At 42.5% G+C, this 20114-nt stretch overlaps 1 protein-coding gene across 1 annotated transcript in view; it reads right to left on the bottom strand.

Annotated features, from left to right (window-relative positions):
- BEND4 (BEN domain containing 4) overlaps positions 1 to 20114 on the bottom strand; it is a 33898-nt gene that overhangs the window by 11061 nt on the left and 2723 nt on the right. The window contains exons 2-3 of the mRNA XM_074348572.1: positions 14522 to 15088; positions 4229 to 4320 (exon numbers count right to left, since the gene is read on the bottom strand). Coding sequence (XP_074204673.1) covers positions 4229 to 4320; positions 14522 to 15088 — 659 coding nt within the window. The remainder of the gene's footprint in view (positions 1 to 4228; positions 4321 to 14521; positions 15089 to 20114) is intronic.

Here is a 20114-nt window from a genome sequence, read left to right as displayed (position 1 = left end):
AATAAAGAAGGGAAACTCATTCAGTTTTACAACTCTGTAAATTTACTATAGGTTGTAAATTTGGCACTGTTTGGGTCTGGTAGGTTTTTATTTAAAAAGTGCTCTATTCAGTTAAGCCTTGAGAAGGGCAAGCGGTATAGGAGCCGATAGGAAAGACAGAGGCAACAGGTACGGCTGTAAGACCGTCACCGGATTACACCCATGGAAACTCATCCTCGCCGCATCCACACTCATTTGAAGCAGCAGGAGTGTGACTTAGTCTCCTTTTCAAGGCAAGAGGCTGAGGGACATGGTCTGTGGTTTGAATTTAGAGTCAGCCTGGGTTTGAACTGAATCTTGGTTCTGGGTCTTCTTAGTTGAGTTTCTTGAGCAAGTTACTTCAACTTGTTGGATCAAAGCTTCCCCAACTATAATACGGGAAGAACTAAATTATCACAGGTTTAAAATATGAGTATTTGGGAGCATAAACCAAACCCTGGCTCTGTGTACTGTGTGTACTATGATCAAAAGATGGGCAGGAGCCCAAAGGTTCCAAAGGGCCCCTCAGACCAGGTGTTTCAGGGGAGAGATGGAAGGATGACTGGAGTGTGTGGCAGTGCAGATGGAGAATCGAGGGTAAAGATGTAAAACCAAGGAGGTCAGGCAGCCAATCCAGTTAGACAGGGTGTGGGGACTGGGGAGTCAGGATGACTCCCAGGAGAAAGAGGGGTGTCCTTCACAAAGATAAGGAACAGAGGGCTATGGCTGGAGGGAGGAGGAGGCAGAGAGCAAGGAAGAACAGCGCCCGACACACGGGAGGTGCGGTGAACACTTGTCAGATGATGCAGTAAACACTCCCGAGCCGGCATGAAGCAGACACTCCGCACTGTGACTACAAGGAGTTCTTACTTTTTTTTTTAACTGCTGTGACACTGGGACATTTGAAGAGCTCCTACCGAATACGAATTGGCAAAGCTAAAGGACTTTCAGGAGAGCAAGACAAGGGACTTCTAAAAAGGGCCACTGAGGACGGAGGCCTTCCACCACCCTTAATGTGAAATCATCCTCTTGGTCATGGTCCCTGTAAGTACACTTGTCAGCTTTAGAAAAGAAGACTGGGTGGCTAGTTTTCAAACCTTATTTAATGCTGCACACTTTTTAAAAACAGCTTTCCCTCAGGGATTCTTGTGGCTGTTTGGCCAAGGAAGTTAAATCCTCTCCCCAGGTCTAACAGGTCAAAAGGCAGAGCTGGGAACCCTGTTCTCGAATTCAGAGTTCACCCCTAAAACCAGAGTTGAGTCTATTTCAAGATGGGAGGTACTTGAGATGAGGGAGCTGGCAATCCAGGGAGGGTGCCTTCTCCGATCTTTAAACAGTCCCTCCTATAGAAGGGCACAACAGCTCTTCCAAAATGTACAAATACCATTTGGAGGTCATTTTCTCAAAAAAAAAAAAAAAGAAAAAGTAAGAAAGAAGGTAATTTATTGCCCCAAACATCTCAGATGGCTCTGTGTCATGAATGAGGTTTATCACACAGTTTTAGCACAGCTAAAAGAACTCGAATGTGATAAATAATACTAAAGAGAGGATGCTCGTTTGCCTGAATGAAAAAAAAATAGTAGAGTAATAAAAATGATGATGGGTAAGGGAAGTTTAAAGAGTCCTGTCTGGAAGAAATGTCGGTATTGCTCCTATTTTATGTTTTTATAGAATTCTGATTGCATAGTCCCTTCAATTAGCCACCAAAAGGTTACTAACTCTGACCTATTATCAAGTCATTTAGAAAAAAAATCAACGTGAACAGCACTTACTTAATGTCTTCATAGAGTCATAATCAGAAGGAAGATCCAAGTGTGCATTAACTTTTAAGTAACTTCTGAATTAGTCTCATGAACAAAGTGCTCTGAGAGCAATCATGGAGAACTTCTTGGAGGAAGTGGGCTTTTTAGATGTACTTTTTGTATAACAGAAATGTCAAGTTAAGAAATGGGGACCCTATCCTAGGGAGTGATCAAGGGATTTTTAAGTATGCGTCATTTGTTTTGGATCTGCGTTTCAGAAAAACAACTTTTCAATGTGCAGGACAGAGAAGAAAGAATGTACTGCACCAGTCCAGGTGGGATGTGATGAGAGGGAACTAGAGTCGAGACTATTCAATGTGGCTGTGAAGTGAGTGGATGTCAGGAAGGAGGAAGAGGAAGAGTCCGTGACACCTGGGGAGTTTCCTCCCGGGCTGGTGTTGCATTTAGGGAAGAGGAACTAGGAGTAAGGATGGGTATTTTCAGAGGCGAAAGCGCTGAGTTCGAGGTGCATGGGCACTCCACTTCTGGTCAGGCAGCTGGACACGAACTTATCTAGAGGTGAGCCTTGGGGACTGGGGTCTAGATCTCGATCTGGGACTTGTTAACCCACACACAGGTGACGTTCAGAGAACACACCTGACTGGAGAAGGCAGCAGAGAGAAGATGGATGGTGCAACTCCAGAGAACAGTGGATGGAACACTTCTTAAAGCACAGTAAGAAAAGCACGAGGAACCAGAAGAGAGTCCTGACACTAAGGCCCAGAGAAAGAGCACTTGGAGGAGGGGCAAGGCACTGGGCATGCCGAGGGCTGGAAGACAAGCCTCTGGACTGGATAGCTGGGAAGCGGCTGGGGCTGGGGCGGCTTGCAGAGCATTCTGCTAATTAGTGGAGGTGGAGCCAGGGCCGAATTACAGGAGGTGGAAGAGTAAATGAACACTGAGAGAGTGGAGAAATGAATATGGACCAGTCTTTCAAGTGTTTAATCACCGAAAAGAAGGAGGTCACCATTCAGCAAGTGCCTTCAATGACAGGCACAGGGGATGCCAATCGGGATGAGACCTGGGCCTAACTTTTCAGGGGCGAATGTGTCGTGGTGCAGAACGAAGGTGCCAAGAGAGGGTGCTCTGGGTGATGGAAGGAAAAAGAAAAGACAATCACTGAGGGAGGGAGGGAGAATCAAAGGAGCACTGACTTTCAGGGTGGGAAGACTAGGGTGTGTCTGACACCCAGGGGAACGACCCAACATCGGGGAAGAAATCAGCGCACAAGACAAGGAATAACTGATGGGCACAAAGTCCTAGCAGCGGGGGGGCGGTGCTGGGTGAAAGAACAGGTGTGGACTGGTGGCCCTGGCAGAACTCAGCGGGCTGAGTTCAGCTTGGTATCTCTTACCTCTTTGCTGACTCAAGACAGGGAGGGTAGTGGGACTAGGGAGAGGCTGGGGGCTGGGAGCAAGGAGCAGACCTCTGAAGCAGCTCCTCAAAGTGATGGGGAGGGTTTCAACCTGCACTAGACCGATCTCCTTTGGTCCTCTGGTCTCCTTCATGTACAGAGAACTGGAGCACAGAGTGTTCTTGTACTTCCTCAGGAGAGGCATGCAGTCAGGGCGGGAACAACAGTGTGCAGTCGGATCTACTAAATGGTAGGCCTGAGGATGGAATTTTAAGATGATTTTAAATAGATACAGGGACTGTCAATGGACATGTGACCACACGATGAGAGAGGGGCAGCATCCTATTGTTACCAGCACGAAGAACTCACCCTGCCAAGAGAAGAAGAAAACTTGACTGCATAAACAGAGCATGACCTGCTGTTATCAACTCAAGGCACTAATTACCCCAGAAGGGACAGTGCAATTGCCTCTTCCACTGGATTTAGGTTCTAAACTCCAAAAGATGAAAACAACATATCCTTGAAACCGAGCCTCAAAAATCCTGTAAAAATGGACCATGTTTTCACAGATACATCATCACTATCAAAACAGGTCACTTCTCCTGCACACTGGAAGACACTGAGGTCTGGAGGAAGAAAATGCCCATGTTGGGGGCCCCACTGTCTGGAAAACACCCATCTGAACACTGGTGAATCTTACTCTGTGTGGGAGATGCCCAGGGTGAGGGGCATTCCGGAACAAGCACTGGCTTTGCCGGACGGAACGACAGGTTGGTTCTCCCATTTCAGGCCCCTCTGTGCCGAAAGAATGGTGGGAGACCTGCTCACACTATTTGAACTATTTCTTTTTCTCCCCCTTACAGCACAGAGTTGAATCTTCATGGTGTAGGATCTTTCTCTACAGAATATATATATACTCACCCAGTAACCTCAGGGTTAACCATGTGTTTTGCTAGCCAGTATGTTCTGGTATATACATGGGTTAACTATCAAGACGCTTCATCTTAAGGAAATTCCAAATGGAATAACATTTACGTTTTCAATGGAGACCTACCTCGGTCGGCTGGTCAGCTGGCTGTGGGATCATGAGCTGGTTGTGGTGCTGCAGGACCATCTTCAGGTAATCTAGAACTGTCTGGCAGGGCACTGCGCAGAAGAAATTGCAATGGTTATTACGCGTTACCTGTCCTGTGCTGAGAAAGTAAAAAGCCTTAAGGTTTAAAAAGATTTTTGATGTAAACTTCTAAAAAAAAAAAAAAGAAAAGATTTATTTTCTAAAGGAAATAGAATCTTCTTTCATTTGACACCCGTAGTTATTTTGGTTTGTAAATATGGAACAGATGCTAGGATTTGGGGAGACTTTTTAGGCTCAGCACAATTCATTGAAAACTTTCAAGTTAAACGTACTCTAAGAAGAATTTGGGTCAATAATAATGATATCACACTGAACAACCCACAGAAGAGACATGTCTTCTTTGACTCAAGCTGTAACATTAGCACCCGAGGGTGTTTTTCAAAATTAAAGTACTGAAAACCAATGTTTCACTGGTTTTTTATCAACAGTTAACGTTCATTCCCAGTTCGTCAGTAAGCAGCAAGCCACGCAATTTAGACCTGCTTCCCAACACGGACACGCTGGGCCACACAATTCTTCTGGTAAGTGTCCCACTTCTCCTCTCTCTGGAAACTCAACTGGTGTGGGTGGAGCTCAGTGGTAGAGCACATGCTTAGCATGCATGGTGTCCTGGGTTCAATCCCCAGCACCTCCATTAAAAAGAGAAAAACAGAAACTCAACTGATCTGGTCCAATTCAGATTTGGTTATTATGTATTTGCTTAACTGCTGCACTATTTTTTTTGAGGTAGTTTTACAGAATCATTGAATAATTACAATAAAACTGAACAGATATTAACCCAACATAGAGCCTGACTTTTTTTGTACCACTGCATAAATAATTCTTACATTTTAAGATTTATGTTAGAGCTTTTTCGGGAGTATTAACTAGTTGCTTTTAAAAGTCTTGGTAGCACAGTTAATAACCTACTTGATATAAATTATTGTCATTATCTATCTTGGCTGTGTGTTTTCTTAAGATGTTTTTGTCACATTAAAGAAAATAATAAATATTTAACCTAAACTCTAATTTTAAAGTATCACCACTGAGCTTTCTTCACTTCATTTTTCTCACCAAATTTTTCTAAGATAGCAAACTAAAGACATCATCTTTATCCACTGCTAGCAGCTCTTGTTTTTTAGGTGACATCACACTGCAACATAACAAGTCAAAAAGTACATCTACTTCCTTTTGAAGAATTTGAATAAGAATTAGTAGAAGTAGGCTAGGAAATTTTTCTTCTTGCCAAAAAAAATTTTTTTAAATAACGTCTTTATAGACCTGTGTTTAAGGCCACTCTTGTACAGTCATTTGAATACACTGAAGGAGCATTTTCAAGGACAACCACAAAAGTCAACAAAAAGAAGGCAAATAGTATCAGTCTGAAGTAGGACTTTTGTTAAACCAAAGTTTAATAACACCAATCAAGGACCTCTAATTTCACCAGCCTATTAAAGGTCTAACCCACTTTACTGATGCCACAGTGAGTGAGAATGAAGCTCCTGGCAATGGGCATTGATTACAGGAAAAAAGCAGAAGACCTGAGATGCTAATGCAGACAGGAAACAGGTCTGCAGTCGAGGTCTGGCTTTTCACTAACTATGTGGCCTTGGGGACTCTGTTTAACTTCTGTCTAAGTCTCTTCTGCACGCTGCTGAATATGAAGACTCCAGCAGCAGCAATGCAACTGCGGATGTCACTGCTTTGCCAAGTGACATGTGCGAGTCATTACTCTGGATTTAGTTTGGAAGTTTTAGCAAAATGTGTAAATACTCACTGACAGATGAGGATCTAAATGAAACTTCTTTTGATACCTTATTCACATTTTACATATGTTTATGAAAAAATGTATAAGTGCAGCACAAAGATGCTTACAAAACTGAATATTCAGTGTGACCTCAGCCATGTTAAAAATAATTATGTGCATAGAGAAGAGACTGGAAAGAAGTAAATCAAAGTGTTAATAATTAACAATGACTATATTTTGGTAACAGGGTTAGGGCAGTTATTATTAACTGTATCCTTGATCATCCTTGTAAAAACCAGCTTTAAGAAGTTTTTATAGTAACTTAAAAGCTGTTTGAAGAACGTCTACATAACTGTTATCTCCCCTTCCTTTGCTGTATGTGACCTTCAGGGCTGCTTGTTTATCTCTGGAAGGGCTTGGAGACCACTCTCCTATCCCCACACCCCCAATATTTAGGCAGCAGTGTTAAACTATGAGCAAGGCCAGCTGATTCAAACATGCTAGAAGAAAATGGAATTTCATGTGCATTTACTGGGTGTAAAGGGCTCTCGAAGGCAAGTGTGTCCTGTAGCCTGGTATCTGGGCTCTAGGCTGAAGGCCAAGAAGATTGAAGACAAGGCTCACATTTAGTTGCTAAAAAACCGTACTAGCCACTGCCCTGGGCCCTCTGAGTAACGCCCCTCCCTGCTGAACCCCAGCCCTGATCCTTCCATGGCAGATGCCTCCAGGCCCCCCTCCAGCCCAGGGTCAGAGTGTGTCCCTGCTGTTAGGGATCTGGAATGACTCTCCTGACTGCGGGTTCTGCAGAACTGCCTAGTACTGACATGGGGAAGTTGAAGAAACAAGTGAAATCTTTTCGGTGAAAAAAAAAAAAAAATCAAATCAGTTTGGAAAGTGGAGAAAGGAGTGTGTCTATCAAAGTGGGGATGAAGGGGGAAAAAACGTATCATCCCGACAGCTACGCCGTGCTGCCTGCCCGGGAGACAGCAGGGGCAGCGAGAGCGGGATCGTGGAAGACCTCCTCTCCTCTTGCCCGTCTGTTGTGTTCATCTACAGCTCTGCGCACACGCTGAGGAATTTCCCAGTAGGACATGGGGCCCTCACTGATGGGGAACAAGCGGCCAGGGATTCATGCAAGAGGCTTGCCGTCCAGGCCAGACTTTGCTCCTTCAGCCTCGAAGGGAAGAGAGAGATCGGGGCAGGATCCTCAAGGAGCCAATGATGCCCCAGAGGACTTCACATCTAACTGTCTCGTGGTGTAATTTCTGAATTTTCAGCAAGTCCCTCTTGCTGATGGAGAAGCTACCACCTCAGACCCATGAGGCAGGTTTCCTTTATTCACTTAAGCTTTCTGCAAAAGAAAGTCAGATGTATCTGGTAGGTTTAATGAGAAAATAAGTGAGGAACCAACAACTGTAGAAACTTCTATTAAGGGGAAGGCAGGAGATAAAGGTACCCAACAGGTCTCTAGTACCTATCCTGATACTGGTATTTGTGACTCTTCCCCCTCCATGCAACAGCATTTTAAAATGCAAATCAGACAATCCTGGAATGGACGACAGATATTCCATGGGGTACCTGAGACATCCAGATGAATGTGCTACTCTCAGAAACAAGATGCCCCCAGCCTGCAGGGCTTGTTTTTGTCACAGTCAGGTCAGTCAGCTAAAATCCACACAGACAGGGGCTTCAGCACATTCTATTGATAATAGTAACAGTTCACCAACAAAGAGGTGTGGGAATTTGTCCTGATGTAACTCTTGGGTACCGTTTTTTTCCTTCATGTACTGACTGGCACTTACAAACTGTGTGTTCCTAGGAAGTGAAAACCTCTCCCAGCCTCCGTTGTCTCATCTGCAAACCAAGGATAATTACACACTGAACACAGTCACTGTGAGGACTAACTGAAGTAATACACGGAAAGCAGGAGGCACCCCATAAACACTGCCCGATGTGAGCTGTCGTCACTCACAGCCAGGAGTGTGGTGGATTCCTTGCGGAGGCCACTCTGCTGCCTCTGCAGAGCTGGCTGCTGTACCGCCTGAGACGCCTGAGACGGCTAGGCAAGGCTCTTCCAGGGAAAACTGCTCTGATCCCGTTTCTGCCCATGTTAAGGGCACTTGGGTCTCGAGGGGCTAATCTTCCTGGCCGATCACTGCATTAACATCTTGATCAGTTTCTCTTCTTGTTCTTCAAAGCATTATTTAACCTACTTTGCTATCTAATTGTCCTTATAGACTCAAAACATTTATCTCAAAATACACCATGTACAACTTTATGGGAAGACTGAAATTACTGACTGCTCTCATGACCATGCCACCTGTGTGCTTAAATTGTCTTTAAGTGTCCTATCCACATCGTCTCTATAAAGTATAAGCTCCTGAATTATAAATATCTAGAAATAAAACAATGAGCTTTAAGTATTACTCAGCCTACAGAAGCACGGTTATTCTCTTGATAATGACAACATCCTGTCTCTGTTTAACTGACAAGTATTGACAGAATATGCCGGACACTGGGCTGGGAATGGGGATGGGAGGATGACTCTGACTTAGTTTCTGTCCTTGGGGACTTTACCCATGTGGCCTGCCCCTCCTGTGTCAAGACCCCGGGAGAGACAGACAAGCAGAGTAAAACCTTGCCCTGATACTGACTTAACAGAAGCGTGCACGATGTACTATGGCAAGCGGTTAATTCTGCCTAGGAACTGGGGAAGGGGTTTGTTACGGAGGAGAGTGGCACCTGACCTGGGTACTGCAGCATGAACAGGACTTTCTCAAGTGGGGAAAAGGAGTCTTAGCTTGGAAGGACAGCAGGAATTAAGGGAAGATGAGAAGCAAGCGCACGGTGGCTCAGGATCACGACCTGTCCAGTGGGGTGGAACCCTCGGTGTGTGGTGGGATCTGAGGGGCGAGTTTGCAAAAATGAACAGGAAGACTCAGATAGTGAAGGACATCACGGGCCACACTGAGGGTGCTGGAGTTTACTCCACGGACCACATGAAGCCAACAGAGGCTTTGCAGCAGTGGGTGACGTGGGGCTTTCAGTGGGGAGAGCGTGGGGTCTGGGAGGAGCTGAGTGGCTGTTGCAAGAGTCCATGTTGCGAGACAGGCCTGGGTGAAGCAGTGGAGAGGGAGGAGGACCTCACGCTGATGCATATGGGTGAGGTGGAATCAGAGGAGAGGAGACTGACATGAAGTAGGGAGAGAGATGCGTCATGGATCTGAGGTTCCCAAGCTGGGTAATTAATTGAATATTACCTCTTTACAAGGTCAGACCACCGCCACTAATATGAGAAAACCATTTCCGTACTGTCAGGCGAGAACAGTTTCCCCCTCTGTTTCTTAAAGTTGCTCTTTATTGAGTGCTTCCTGGAAGAACTTGCAGGCACTCGGCTGACACTGAACGAATTTAGTACTTCCAACATTCCCATAGTACTATTGACCTCACTTACAGAAACGGCAAACTGAGGCTCAGAATGGTTAAGTGATCTGCCAAACAACACAGCTATCAAGTAACAGGAGCAGAAATCCAAACCCAGGTTTGACTCCAAAGCCATCTTCTTTAGCTCACGCTGTTGTCTCCCTCAGCCTCCCTCACAGCCGCAGCAAGAGTTGTGAGGACTTCCACCAAATTCTAAAATAACTCAGTCCTTCATTCCTCTCTGTTCCTATCACTCGCTCTAATTTTTCACTCAGAACATATTTATGTCTCTTCATTCTCCTTGGAACCCCCACATTAAATATGATCGATATGTTTCTCAGGACCAGCAGCCGACCTGAGACTCCTCCCACAGGCACCTCGGGGCACGTGTGCGCGTGGAGGGTGGAGAGAACACCTCAACACCGTGTTTCCTCCAAAGGCTTTTTGTTCTTGCAAAATTAGTTATCCAAAACCCGGCAATGATTTGCTTATTTTAATCTTCTTACTTAGAAAATGACAACCATGGACTGAAAGGAGCGGATCCATAGTCCAAGGTTACTCGTCCAGTTTGTAGCCTCCTCAGCCAGTATAGTCGATCCTTATTATTTGCAGATTCTGTATTTTCAAATTTGCCTACTCGCTAAATGCATCTGTAACTCTGGTGCGCCTGTGATCGCTGGCAGACTTGGGCAGATCATGAGAAAGCTGAACTTACACACTCCTGGCCGAGGCTGAATGAGGTAACACGCTGCCTTCTTGTTTCAGCTCTCATACAATAGCAAGTATTCTTTCCATGGTCTATTTAGTGTCACTTTTTTGCATTTTTGTGCTTTCTTGGCTTGGTGATTTCACTGTTTCAAAGGGGCCCCAAATGCAGACTTGAAGTGCTGTCTGGTGTTCCTAAGCTCAAAAAGGCTGTGATGTGCCTCACGCAGAAAATGCACGATAGATCAGCTTTGTTCAGGTGTGAGTTATGGTGCTGTTGGCCGCGAATTCCATGTTACCCAAGCAACACTATATATTAAATTAGGTCTCTTTAAAGAAAAACATACTTAAAATGAGGTTATGTATTGATCAGCTGATGAAAATGTTGTGACCAGAGGCCTACAGCAACCGAGCTCTGTAATCCCCTGGGAGTACTCGCTGATTCAGTGTGTGCAGTGACTTTACAGAACACAGCTACAGCGAATGGGAATGGACTGTGTTCTGAGGGTAGAAGAGGGTGATGCACTAGCTCTGGAGTCAAGAGGCTTGGATTCTAATCCTAGGTCTGCCACAGGCTGCACCTGTCCAGGTTGCAACCTCTTTGTCTGTAAAATGGGAATATTAGTGTTTGTTTAGTGTTATGAAGATAAATTAAGATGCTCATAAATGTACTTTTTACAAAGTAGAAAGTCCTTTAATGATACCAACAATAAGTGTACCTTCTCTACATTTGGCACTTTGAAAATTTCAAGGTATTTTTAATGTGTCATAATTATTTTACTTTGGAAGTTATATTTTTAATTATTGTATTTTATGTTTCTAATACCACATTTTATCATATTTAAAAATCTCTGAACTTGATGTTCAAAGATAATTATAATGTACAATTATGAACTGCAGTATTTTTTCTTCTTTCTTACTGGAATTTTATTTTATTTTATTTTATTTTATTTTATTTTATTTTATTTTATTTTATTTTATTTTATTTTATTTTATTTTATTTTATTTTATTTTTTACTGAAATATTTTAAAGTACTGGTGTTTCTTATGTTCAGTGGGGCCTTAAATTAGATGATAGGGGTATTTTATATCCACCCTCCCTTATGGGTTCTCTTCACCTAGTGCTGACTGTAAGCTTTCTAAATAAATGTGAACATTCCAACCTGATTCCTTCTCCTTCGAGGAAGTCTGTCTATCTTTTCCCATCTTTTCATAACCTCTCAGCTCTTTGTATTCCTGATCCAAGTATCTTTTCCTTTTGCTACTTTTTTCTTTTACCCCATTTTCACATTCTTTTAACAAATTTAACCTTTTAAACAGACTTTCTAGTGTCTAGTGTGATAGTCTAATACAAAAGAAAATGTGCTGATGCTACTTCCTTGGGACAAAATATTTCATTGCCTGCATCTGCAAGTAACTCTGGAAGGTAAGTTAAAGACTTCGTTTCAGAAGCTCCCTGCCTGCAAGTAGTTGATAATCAATAAGACTTTGTTGACTGTTTCACAAATACAGTAACCGCAGGCCTCTCGGTGGTGCTTCTGTTTCTTTCCTCTCCGTAGGTCTGTCACCTTCCTTTCCCCCTTTGACGGCTGCCCCAGTAAAAGCACTTTTCCCTGTAGACTAACAGGCTCATTTCTTTTGAACTCTCAGATCAAAAACTGCTCCCACGTATGAATGCTTTATTTCAGGAAAGAACAAAACCAAACAGGAATCTCAGAGTTGCTCGGCAGCACAACTCTGGAAAGAGAGGGAAGGGACTGAGGAACACTGTCTTGGCTCTGACCTGCGGCCGGTGCCCCCACCTCCTCCTTAACCTTATTTCCTTTGCTCACTGCTGCGGGCTCCTCTCCCCTTTGTGCTCATCCTGCCAGCTGGCTGTAAAAAGAATGATCCTACAACACAAGGGCACGTTCTAGTAGAAGAAAGCCCCAGGTCCTTCCATGCAAATGTACCCGCCTCCAAGGTAACAGAGGCCTACTGGGATCACCAGTAAGAATGAACACTGCTTAGGGAAAATTGATCACAAATCATACAGGAAAGTTACTGCTCACAAAATACTCCTGTTACGTGCAAAACCGGAGTATTACTAGCTGCACTTTTCTTCATATGGGTATTTAAAAATAACAGATTTCTCCTCCCTCGCAAATGCATAGGTCACAGAGTGCCAAAGTGGATTCCTGGGTGATCCACCCACAGCCAAAGATGGAAGTTGAGAGGTGAGGGCAAGAGGGCAGTGATGTCTCTCTTGGATTCAAGTTTTCATCTCAAGTGGTGCTTTTGACCTGACGCCCAGCACAAAGGTGTCCCTAGGTAATGAGTCCATGTGTTAAGTAATCACAAATAGCTAATCTTTCAGGCATTTCACACTTTTTTTTCTAATCATAACTGACAAACTGATTTGCATCTATATAGTTGAGTTTCAGTATGGATTATTTAAAGCAATCATGGTTCTCTATGTACAATGGCCATTGGTTCAAGTTGATGGAGGGGACGCCTTACAGTAACAGTGATGACCATTAGCCCAACTTCAACAATTATTAATGTCTGACCATCAGGAGGACTCAAGAAATTGCAGCATTTTCATCTTTCTGGGATGTAGAGGACAATGATTAGTGGCAGGACAGCAGTGAGTTCTGACATAGACATTCCACCTGCACTAATCCAGGGGACTGGAGGTGGAGCGAATCCTGAATTTGGTTGGTAAGTTTACCAAGGATAGATGGCTTGCCAAATATTCAGGGTTAAGAATTAGACAATAACGGTCTGGACATCTGTGTCACCTGTCCTTGCACTTGGAAACGCTCACCCACAGTTCTGAACGGCTGATGTTAGGATCTGCAGTTGGCTGATCCCTAGGACACTGTGCTCTCCCCTAATGAAAGAGGAGGAGTGGGGAATAAGATGGAACATCCTCTTTTGGGGTAAAATCTGTACTTAATTGACCATGATTTACAAAACCGTGAAAGTTATAAAATCCCGGTGAGTTAGATGCATGATCTCTCTGACTTGGAGGAACCAGTTGCGATCTGGTTCCAGGGCATTCTTAGGGGTCCTGCCCAGTCTCTCCCCTGCAGTCAGAGCCTGATGTGGGAAAATGCCATGACTCTGCATCTAACCCCAGGGCTCAAAGACAAAAACAGGATGGATTTACTTCACCTCTTGCTTCTCTCCAAGACAACTGCACTCGCTAATTCAAAAGTATTCTGAGCCAAACCGTATCTGGGGGAATTCTCTTAAATACAAGGACAGAAGGAAAATAAATTTCTCATTTGGCAATTCTAATAAACAAGTGGGTAGCTTCCTTTAACATTTCCTTCTTTCTACATCAGCTACAAAGACAAAATTGGGTGGTGCGAAGACATCGAGTTAGGAAAAGAGCATAATTTCTACTTCTATTTATGGATCAGCCTGAAAAGTTTTTAAGGTACTACATGTGTTTTACCCTGAACATAATATATTAGAATAGTAGTACATGTATGGAAATAACCAATGAATGTGTACCTTGGTAGATTTTCTATCCAAAAAAAATTTTTATCAATGAGCTGCTTAATTCAAAAGTTTGGGGAAGGGTATACTCAGTGGTAGAGGTCCTAGGTTCAATCCCCAGTACCTCCTCTAAAAATAAATAAATGAATTAACCTAACTATCCCCCTCCCCAAACAAAACAAAACAAAACAAAACAAAACAAAAAGTTTGAAGACACTGTTCTAGTTAATGATATTAATATCTTTTATAAGCCACAGACATGTAGGAATGAACTTAAAGATATAAGGAAAATCATGAGCTACTCCTTTCAGTTTACAGTTGCTTATTAACCTCAAGGAGAAGTTTGCATGCTAGAAAGCGACTATGCCATTGAAACTTAACAAGAAAGGGCAGAAATTAACCGACTAGAAATAGTACTATGTGAACCCTGCCTCTGCAGCTATCATTTCACTTTAATTTCTATCACTGACTAATAAAACACATGTATCAAAGTCTTTAAAACATGCAGAAACTATTTTAAAGAAGCAGGGTCACTTTTTGAAGAAAACTCAGGCTCACAGCACTTGGCCTACTTCAATCTCACTGCACCACATCTAGGAACCACTTCTGTATTGATACAGACATCTTTTAATGTGACTATATTTTTCTGGCCTAAACTCAAGAAGACTGTGGCTAGTGGCTCATCCTGAAATTTGTTTAGCACTGGCAGGCTAAAACTCTGCATGGCTGTTTTTCCAACTGTTCTACATCGCTGGCCAAAACAAACAGACAAACAAAAACCATACACACATGCACACATGCATACATACATGCAGATGGGACAATGGAAAGGAAGGAGTTGCAGGCGGCTTGCAAGTAACAGGGCAGCGTACCTGGGATGCTCTCTAACTTTCTTCTGAGCTCTTCATTTTCTTGTTGCAGTGAAATCACCTCCTGTTCCAGCTCTTGGCACCGAGGACAGTAGCCTTCCTCTTCCTCCTCCTCTTCCTCCTCGGGCAGTGTAGAAGAGGATGGGTGACCATGGGATTCGGATGTTGCTGGGGAGGTCCAGCCACCTAGTGTGTGCACTGGGGACGTTGACAGTGGATCCACATCCGCCAGGTGGCCATACTCACTGACCGAGGAGGCGTTTGGAGTCGGAAAGCTCCCTGAGAGCAGGTAATTTTGTAGGGAGTCGGTGAAAACCCTCAAGAAGGCAGAAGTTTGTTGCTTCCTTTGCATATATTGCATCTCTATGTCTACATTGTCTGAGGTCTGACTGTGGACCCCTTTCCCAGCAGGACATGGTTCCTGCCGTTCGATATAACTTGAGCCTTCCTGCTTTATGCAAGAAATCATGGTCTGAGAATGGTTGGAGTCCAGAAGTTTTCCTCCACAATTTAAGAGGCTAAGGACTCGGCTGCATTGTTGAGCAAAAGCGTCCAAGATCATACGACTCTCTGAAACACAGAAGAAGACACATCAGAGACTGTGAGCCAAGACAAGGACAAATTAGATCCTCCATTTGGAGTTTGACATTAAAAAATGTCAAAAACATGGATTTTTACTCTCTGCCACACACCAAGGTGACATGGTGAGTCCACTTGTAATAGGATGCATAGCTTCCTGTGGCTTTGTGGCTGATGGGGTGCCTGGTGAGTCACCCCAGCCAGACTCTGGGAGAAGGCTGGGCTCTGATGGGGGCACTGGGCAGAGACACCCTCTCTGTGGCATGAACTGGACAGCACAGATCTGAACCTACACCTTTGGCTTCATTAATATCCTCATTCTAATGAACCGAGCCAGCCCTGCAGACTCAATTCCTCATTGACAGGAGGGCTGAGAGCAATCATTACTTCTATTTCTGGAGTGCCCTCATGCCCTTGCTATTAATCAGCTGATCCAGTCCCTGCTGAGAGGACGTCGCTCCCAGATGCAAACTGGAGAAGAAAGACAAGTTCCTTTGAAGAGATCGCGAAACATCTAAGGTAAAACGACGCATGGGCCTATGAGGCCGATGATGATAAACCCAAAGCAAGACCATGTCAGCCAACATCTGTGTTCACGCTTCTTTCTTTTAATCTGTCTGCCAACTTCGATTTCTTGTCAAGACCAACGTGTAGGCTGATCTACATCAGGATCACCTGAAAAGCAGCACTGCCTCCCCTTAGAGCCTCTCCCATCAAATCACCAAACCTCTACGACGGCATGTGCCGAGTGCCAGGCAGCCCCCGTAAACGTACTCTAAAGCATGTTAACTGTCGATCAGTGGAAAGCAAACAGCAAACAGAAAACAATCAGTTCACTTCAAAAAGAAAAAAAGAAAGGAAAAAAAACCCCTCCATAGTGAAAATGTGATTTAATATTGTCAGTCCAAGGATCTTGAAACTTCACCCTAAATGTAACCATTACAAGGAACATTCTCTTCTTTCCAGACCACCACCCAGAAGGGGCTGTTTGTAAATACCCAGAGAGAGATACATTTTAGGGTTTACTTAGAGGTATGAGGGTGCCCCTCATCTCCTCTCCGCCAACACAGAACAATGGCAACAAACAAAATACTGTAGATTTTAGATGCCAATGTCCATTGTTTATGACAGAAATGTAACCAACAACATGCAGTCTCTGGAAATGTTGACTAGCTGTATTTTTCCCCCCTTAGGAACCTTTAAAAATGAAAAATGGTGAGATGCTCAAGGGCTTCCAGGGGGACAACGAATCAAATAGCTGTGGCTAAGAAACTGATTCTTCTAGAAAATGCAGGATGATGACCACCGAAGCCAACCTTCAGAAAGCTCCCTGCAGTACTTCATGCTTTATTGTGTTGCTTCTTACTGTTCTTCCCAAAGTAACTAAGATGTCAGGGGAAGGTGGGACAAGTCTCCTTTTTCAACTATTTAATAAGAATACAGACACAGCCCAGAGCATATAGGAAGCACTTTTGACAATCTTCTGAATCTATAAAATGCTACTGCTCCTAAATCCCTCAGGAAAAATGACAAGTCAACTCGGAGGCCAGTTCTCTGAAGTTCAGGAGAGGATTACAGGCTGCATGTTCCATGAGCAGATGGGGGATGAGGACCAGCACAGTGTCTCAAGAAATATTTACTAATACACACGGAGACTCTTATAAATGAATAGAGTGTCTTAGTTTATAGCTTTTGTACTCTCATCTGAACATTCCACAAATATTGGGCGCAAGCTTGTTTTTTACAGTGATTTTGAGTGCTGAAGAAATAACTGGATGCCAGGTAGAGTTTCAGGCTAGAGCTGCCTGATGAGCTAGGAACTTGGCCGGAGTGGCAGCCAAGACAGAGTGGGCTTGCTGCCCTGGAGAAGAAGGGATGCGGGTATGGGAAGTATCTTTCACACACCGAACACTGGAAGAGATGATGCCTCTGTCCCCAGCCAGGTGGAAAGGAAGAACCGAGCTCATGATTTAAACCAAATCTTAATGGAGAAAAGACCTCAAATAGTTGCGTATTATATCTTACAATGACCCAAACCAAATGAACAAGAAAGTAAACAGCTGAACCATACAAGTGGGGAAGGTATGAGATTTTTATTTACTTCTAGCTTTTTGTTCTTTTATCAGTAAAATCAAAGGACGATACTGATTGGGGAGTCTCAACTGTAGCACACTAGCAGTTTTCATTCATTTAATCCTATAATCCCATTCTAGACCCAAAGTTGTATTTACTGTTTGCATTTTAATCAGCATGTCCCAGTTGATTTACAGCCTATATACCTTTAACATAACCTTGATGAAGGGAGCAAACTATGAAAGGAAAGGCTAAAACAAAATTACCTAGAAAGAACTGTTTGAATATATTTTGTCCAATGTCCTAAAGAGCACTCAGTTGTTTTAATCATATTGATAACTCACATTATGATATAGATTTTTAGGGAAAAAAATCTGACTTCAGGACAAGCATGATTTGTTTTCTTAAATGAAGGATAAACTTGTAATATGCAGAGAAAAAATCATTATGTAATACACTACATTATGAAGATAATGTATGAAGTGCACTCAGAATATCAGAGAGTAACTATAATCATAAAACAGTTCTTGTCTACAGTTTTTTTTCAAATGCTTCATTCTGAATTTATTCTCAGAACTGATATATGTAAAAATAGCAACTGTAATCCTTAAAGCTGAATTCTTTTTTCAGTACCTTAAAATATCTGAATAGTATTTCACATCAATACATTGAAGTGTGCAATGAAAAATATTACTATTATACTTGATGGAAAACAGCAAATCTTTCCACTTAATGTGTACTGCTAGCAGCAATACTTAGCTTTCCAGACAGTATAATTATAAACATAAGTACTGTGCGATGCCCATTATCACTAAGAAATGGAGAAAAGTTCTGTTTTCACATGAACACAATTGAATGGTCACCGATCCATGATTCTTAACTGAGCAAAGTGTGAAAATGTATTTTGAATTTTCAAAACTTTTCTTTCCTAGTCACAGAATGCTCCCCTCAAGTGATGGTAGAGAAGTACAAAGTCAACAGTTTACAAAAGGGCTCTAAAACAACCTCCTTTATCCCTAGCTTCTCTAAAATTAAACACCATAAAATGTTAATAAGTCACAATCACAGAGCACTCTAAAATGACCACGTCTCTCTAATTTATTTAGCTTTATTGTGCAATCTGTTCAGAGATAATATCATGTTGCAAACTGTGCCTAGTCTGATTCTATAATCTGAACCCATGATTATTTTTTTAATTAAAAATTTCATTTCGAGAAATTCTTCAAAATGTAAGTGGTTTAATCCAAGCTAAATCTGATAAATGAAGAAGAGGGATGGAGCAATCAAAACACAGACTCCCTACTTTAACGTCCTTCTTTGTAAAGAAAGCCTTGAATGGAATTTGCCCATCACAGCATAATCCCAAGAGTATTCTGTTTCCATGAAGGGAGATCACAGTAGTCAAGATTAGTGGTAACCTTTTGATTTTAGCCCAGCGAAGGGTGAAATTTATTAATATTAAAAATGCAGAAGCAGAAGGAAAATTTTTCTGACCTATACTATCATGTATCCATATATTACATCTACCAAAAGAAATTCCAACTAGTTCAAAATAGATGACTTCCTTAAAACATTAATATAACTTCTTTTCATGAGAGGACTTCATAGCATAGAAAATAGAAGTTGGAAAATGAAAGCATCTTTGGAAGCATCACCCCTGTCTTAAATCAATGAACTACTGTATGTCTTTAAAAAAAAATGCCATCCAATTTTTTTTCCTAATGGCAAACATCAACACAGCAAAACAGGATGCAATTTTTCTAAATAAATAAATCAATGATGTGTCAAAAATTAACAGATGAGTTAATATACTTGGTGCTATCAAAACCAGATGGTGCTTCCTAATATTCATCCTGCTCAGTCAATCCCTGAATATTTTCTGGACCATCGGTATATAAAATAGAATGCTGCTATTTGTGATGGCAAACAAAAGCAATCATGCCTGCCAAGCACATACTATAACAGGCAGCATTTCAGCTCTGCTAGACAGAAAGTAATTAGAATGCTTTTAATGTCCAAAAGAATGATGCTGATAGGCTGCCACAGATGTGTAGATTTATGAATATTTATATGGTGGTTTATAGCTGACACTTTTATCAGTTGAAGAAGATAAAATATCTGCCTGACTCAAAAGCTTGACAGTCAGGTTAATAAAATCTCATTAAAGAGAATGACCTATGCAATTATATAGGATTTATTGTAATTCATTTTTGATTGTACTCTGCTTAAAGATGCAATTTCCCATTTCCTGATGCCAAATTTAGGCTGCATATCAAGATCTACATGGGTTTTAACTCTAAGCCTCCCACAGAGGAAAAATATGCTTTTAGAATCATGGTATATTACCCCTTTTAAGGAAAATTATACTCTTCAGGAGACTTTATAATGTTGAAAAAATCTATTTTTAATCGTGTATTTCTCCTCTCAATGGTTTATGGCCCTTAATGGCAAATAAGATTCACTTCAACCCTTTCATCTCTTCACTGCATTTACTCTGGACACTCAGCTATCTCCCTTCCATCCTTGATTCATTTAATCACATCAATGTTTTGACTATTTTCAGTTTACCAGGTGGCCCTGAGACGTTGCAAAAACACTGTTGTGAGGGTGCAACAAGCAACCCCCCACCCACACCCCACCTGGTATGCTTAAATGGCTCTGTGCACACATGCTTATTGGTTCAAAGTGGAACCACTAGTTTCTCAAAGAGCCAATCAGCTCTTCAGGTGACTGTCCCTCTGATGGCCACTCACATCTCTGTGCCTGTCAGATGGCTTTGTCCCTCAGTGATTAGTATTATGACCACAATTCATGATGTCTAGTACTGTGGTTCCCCCCCACCCTCCCCAAGACCATTTTCCTCACTGCATGGAAGAAATCTACCATCCAATTCCGAGCTTTTCAAAAAACACATGGCATCCTGCCCTTGGTGCTACCAAGCTTA

This window comes from Camelus bactrianus, chromosome 2 (genome assembly GCF_048773025.1).
Source record: "Camelus bactrianus isolate YW-2024 breed Bactrian camel chromosome 2, ASM4877302v1, whole genome shotgun sequence".
Lineage (NCBI taxonomy): Eukaryota > Metazoa > Chordata > Mammalia > Artiodactyla > Camelidae > Camelus > Camelus bactrianus.
This window is presented reverse-complemented; position numbering and strand designations above follow the sequence as displayed.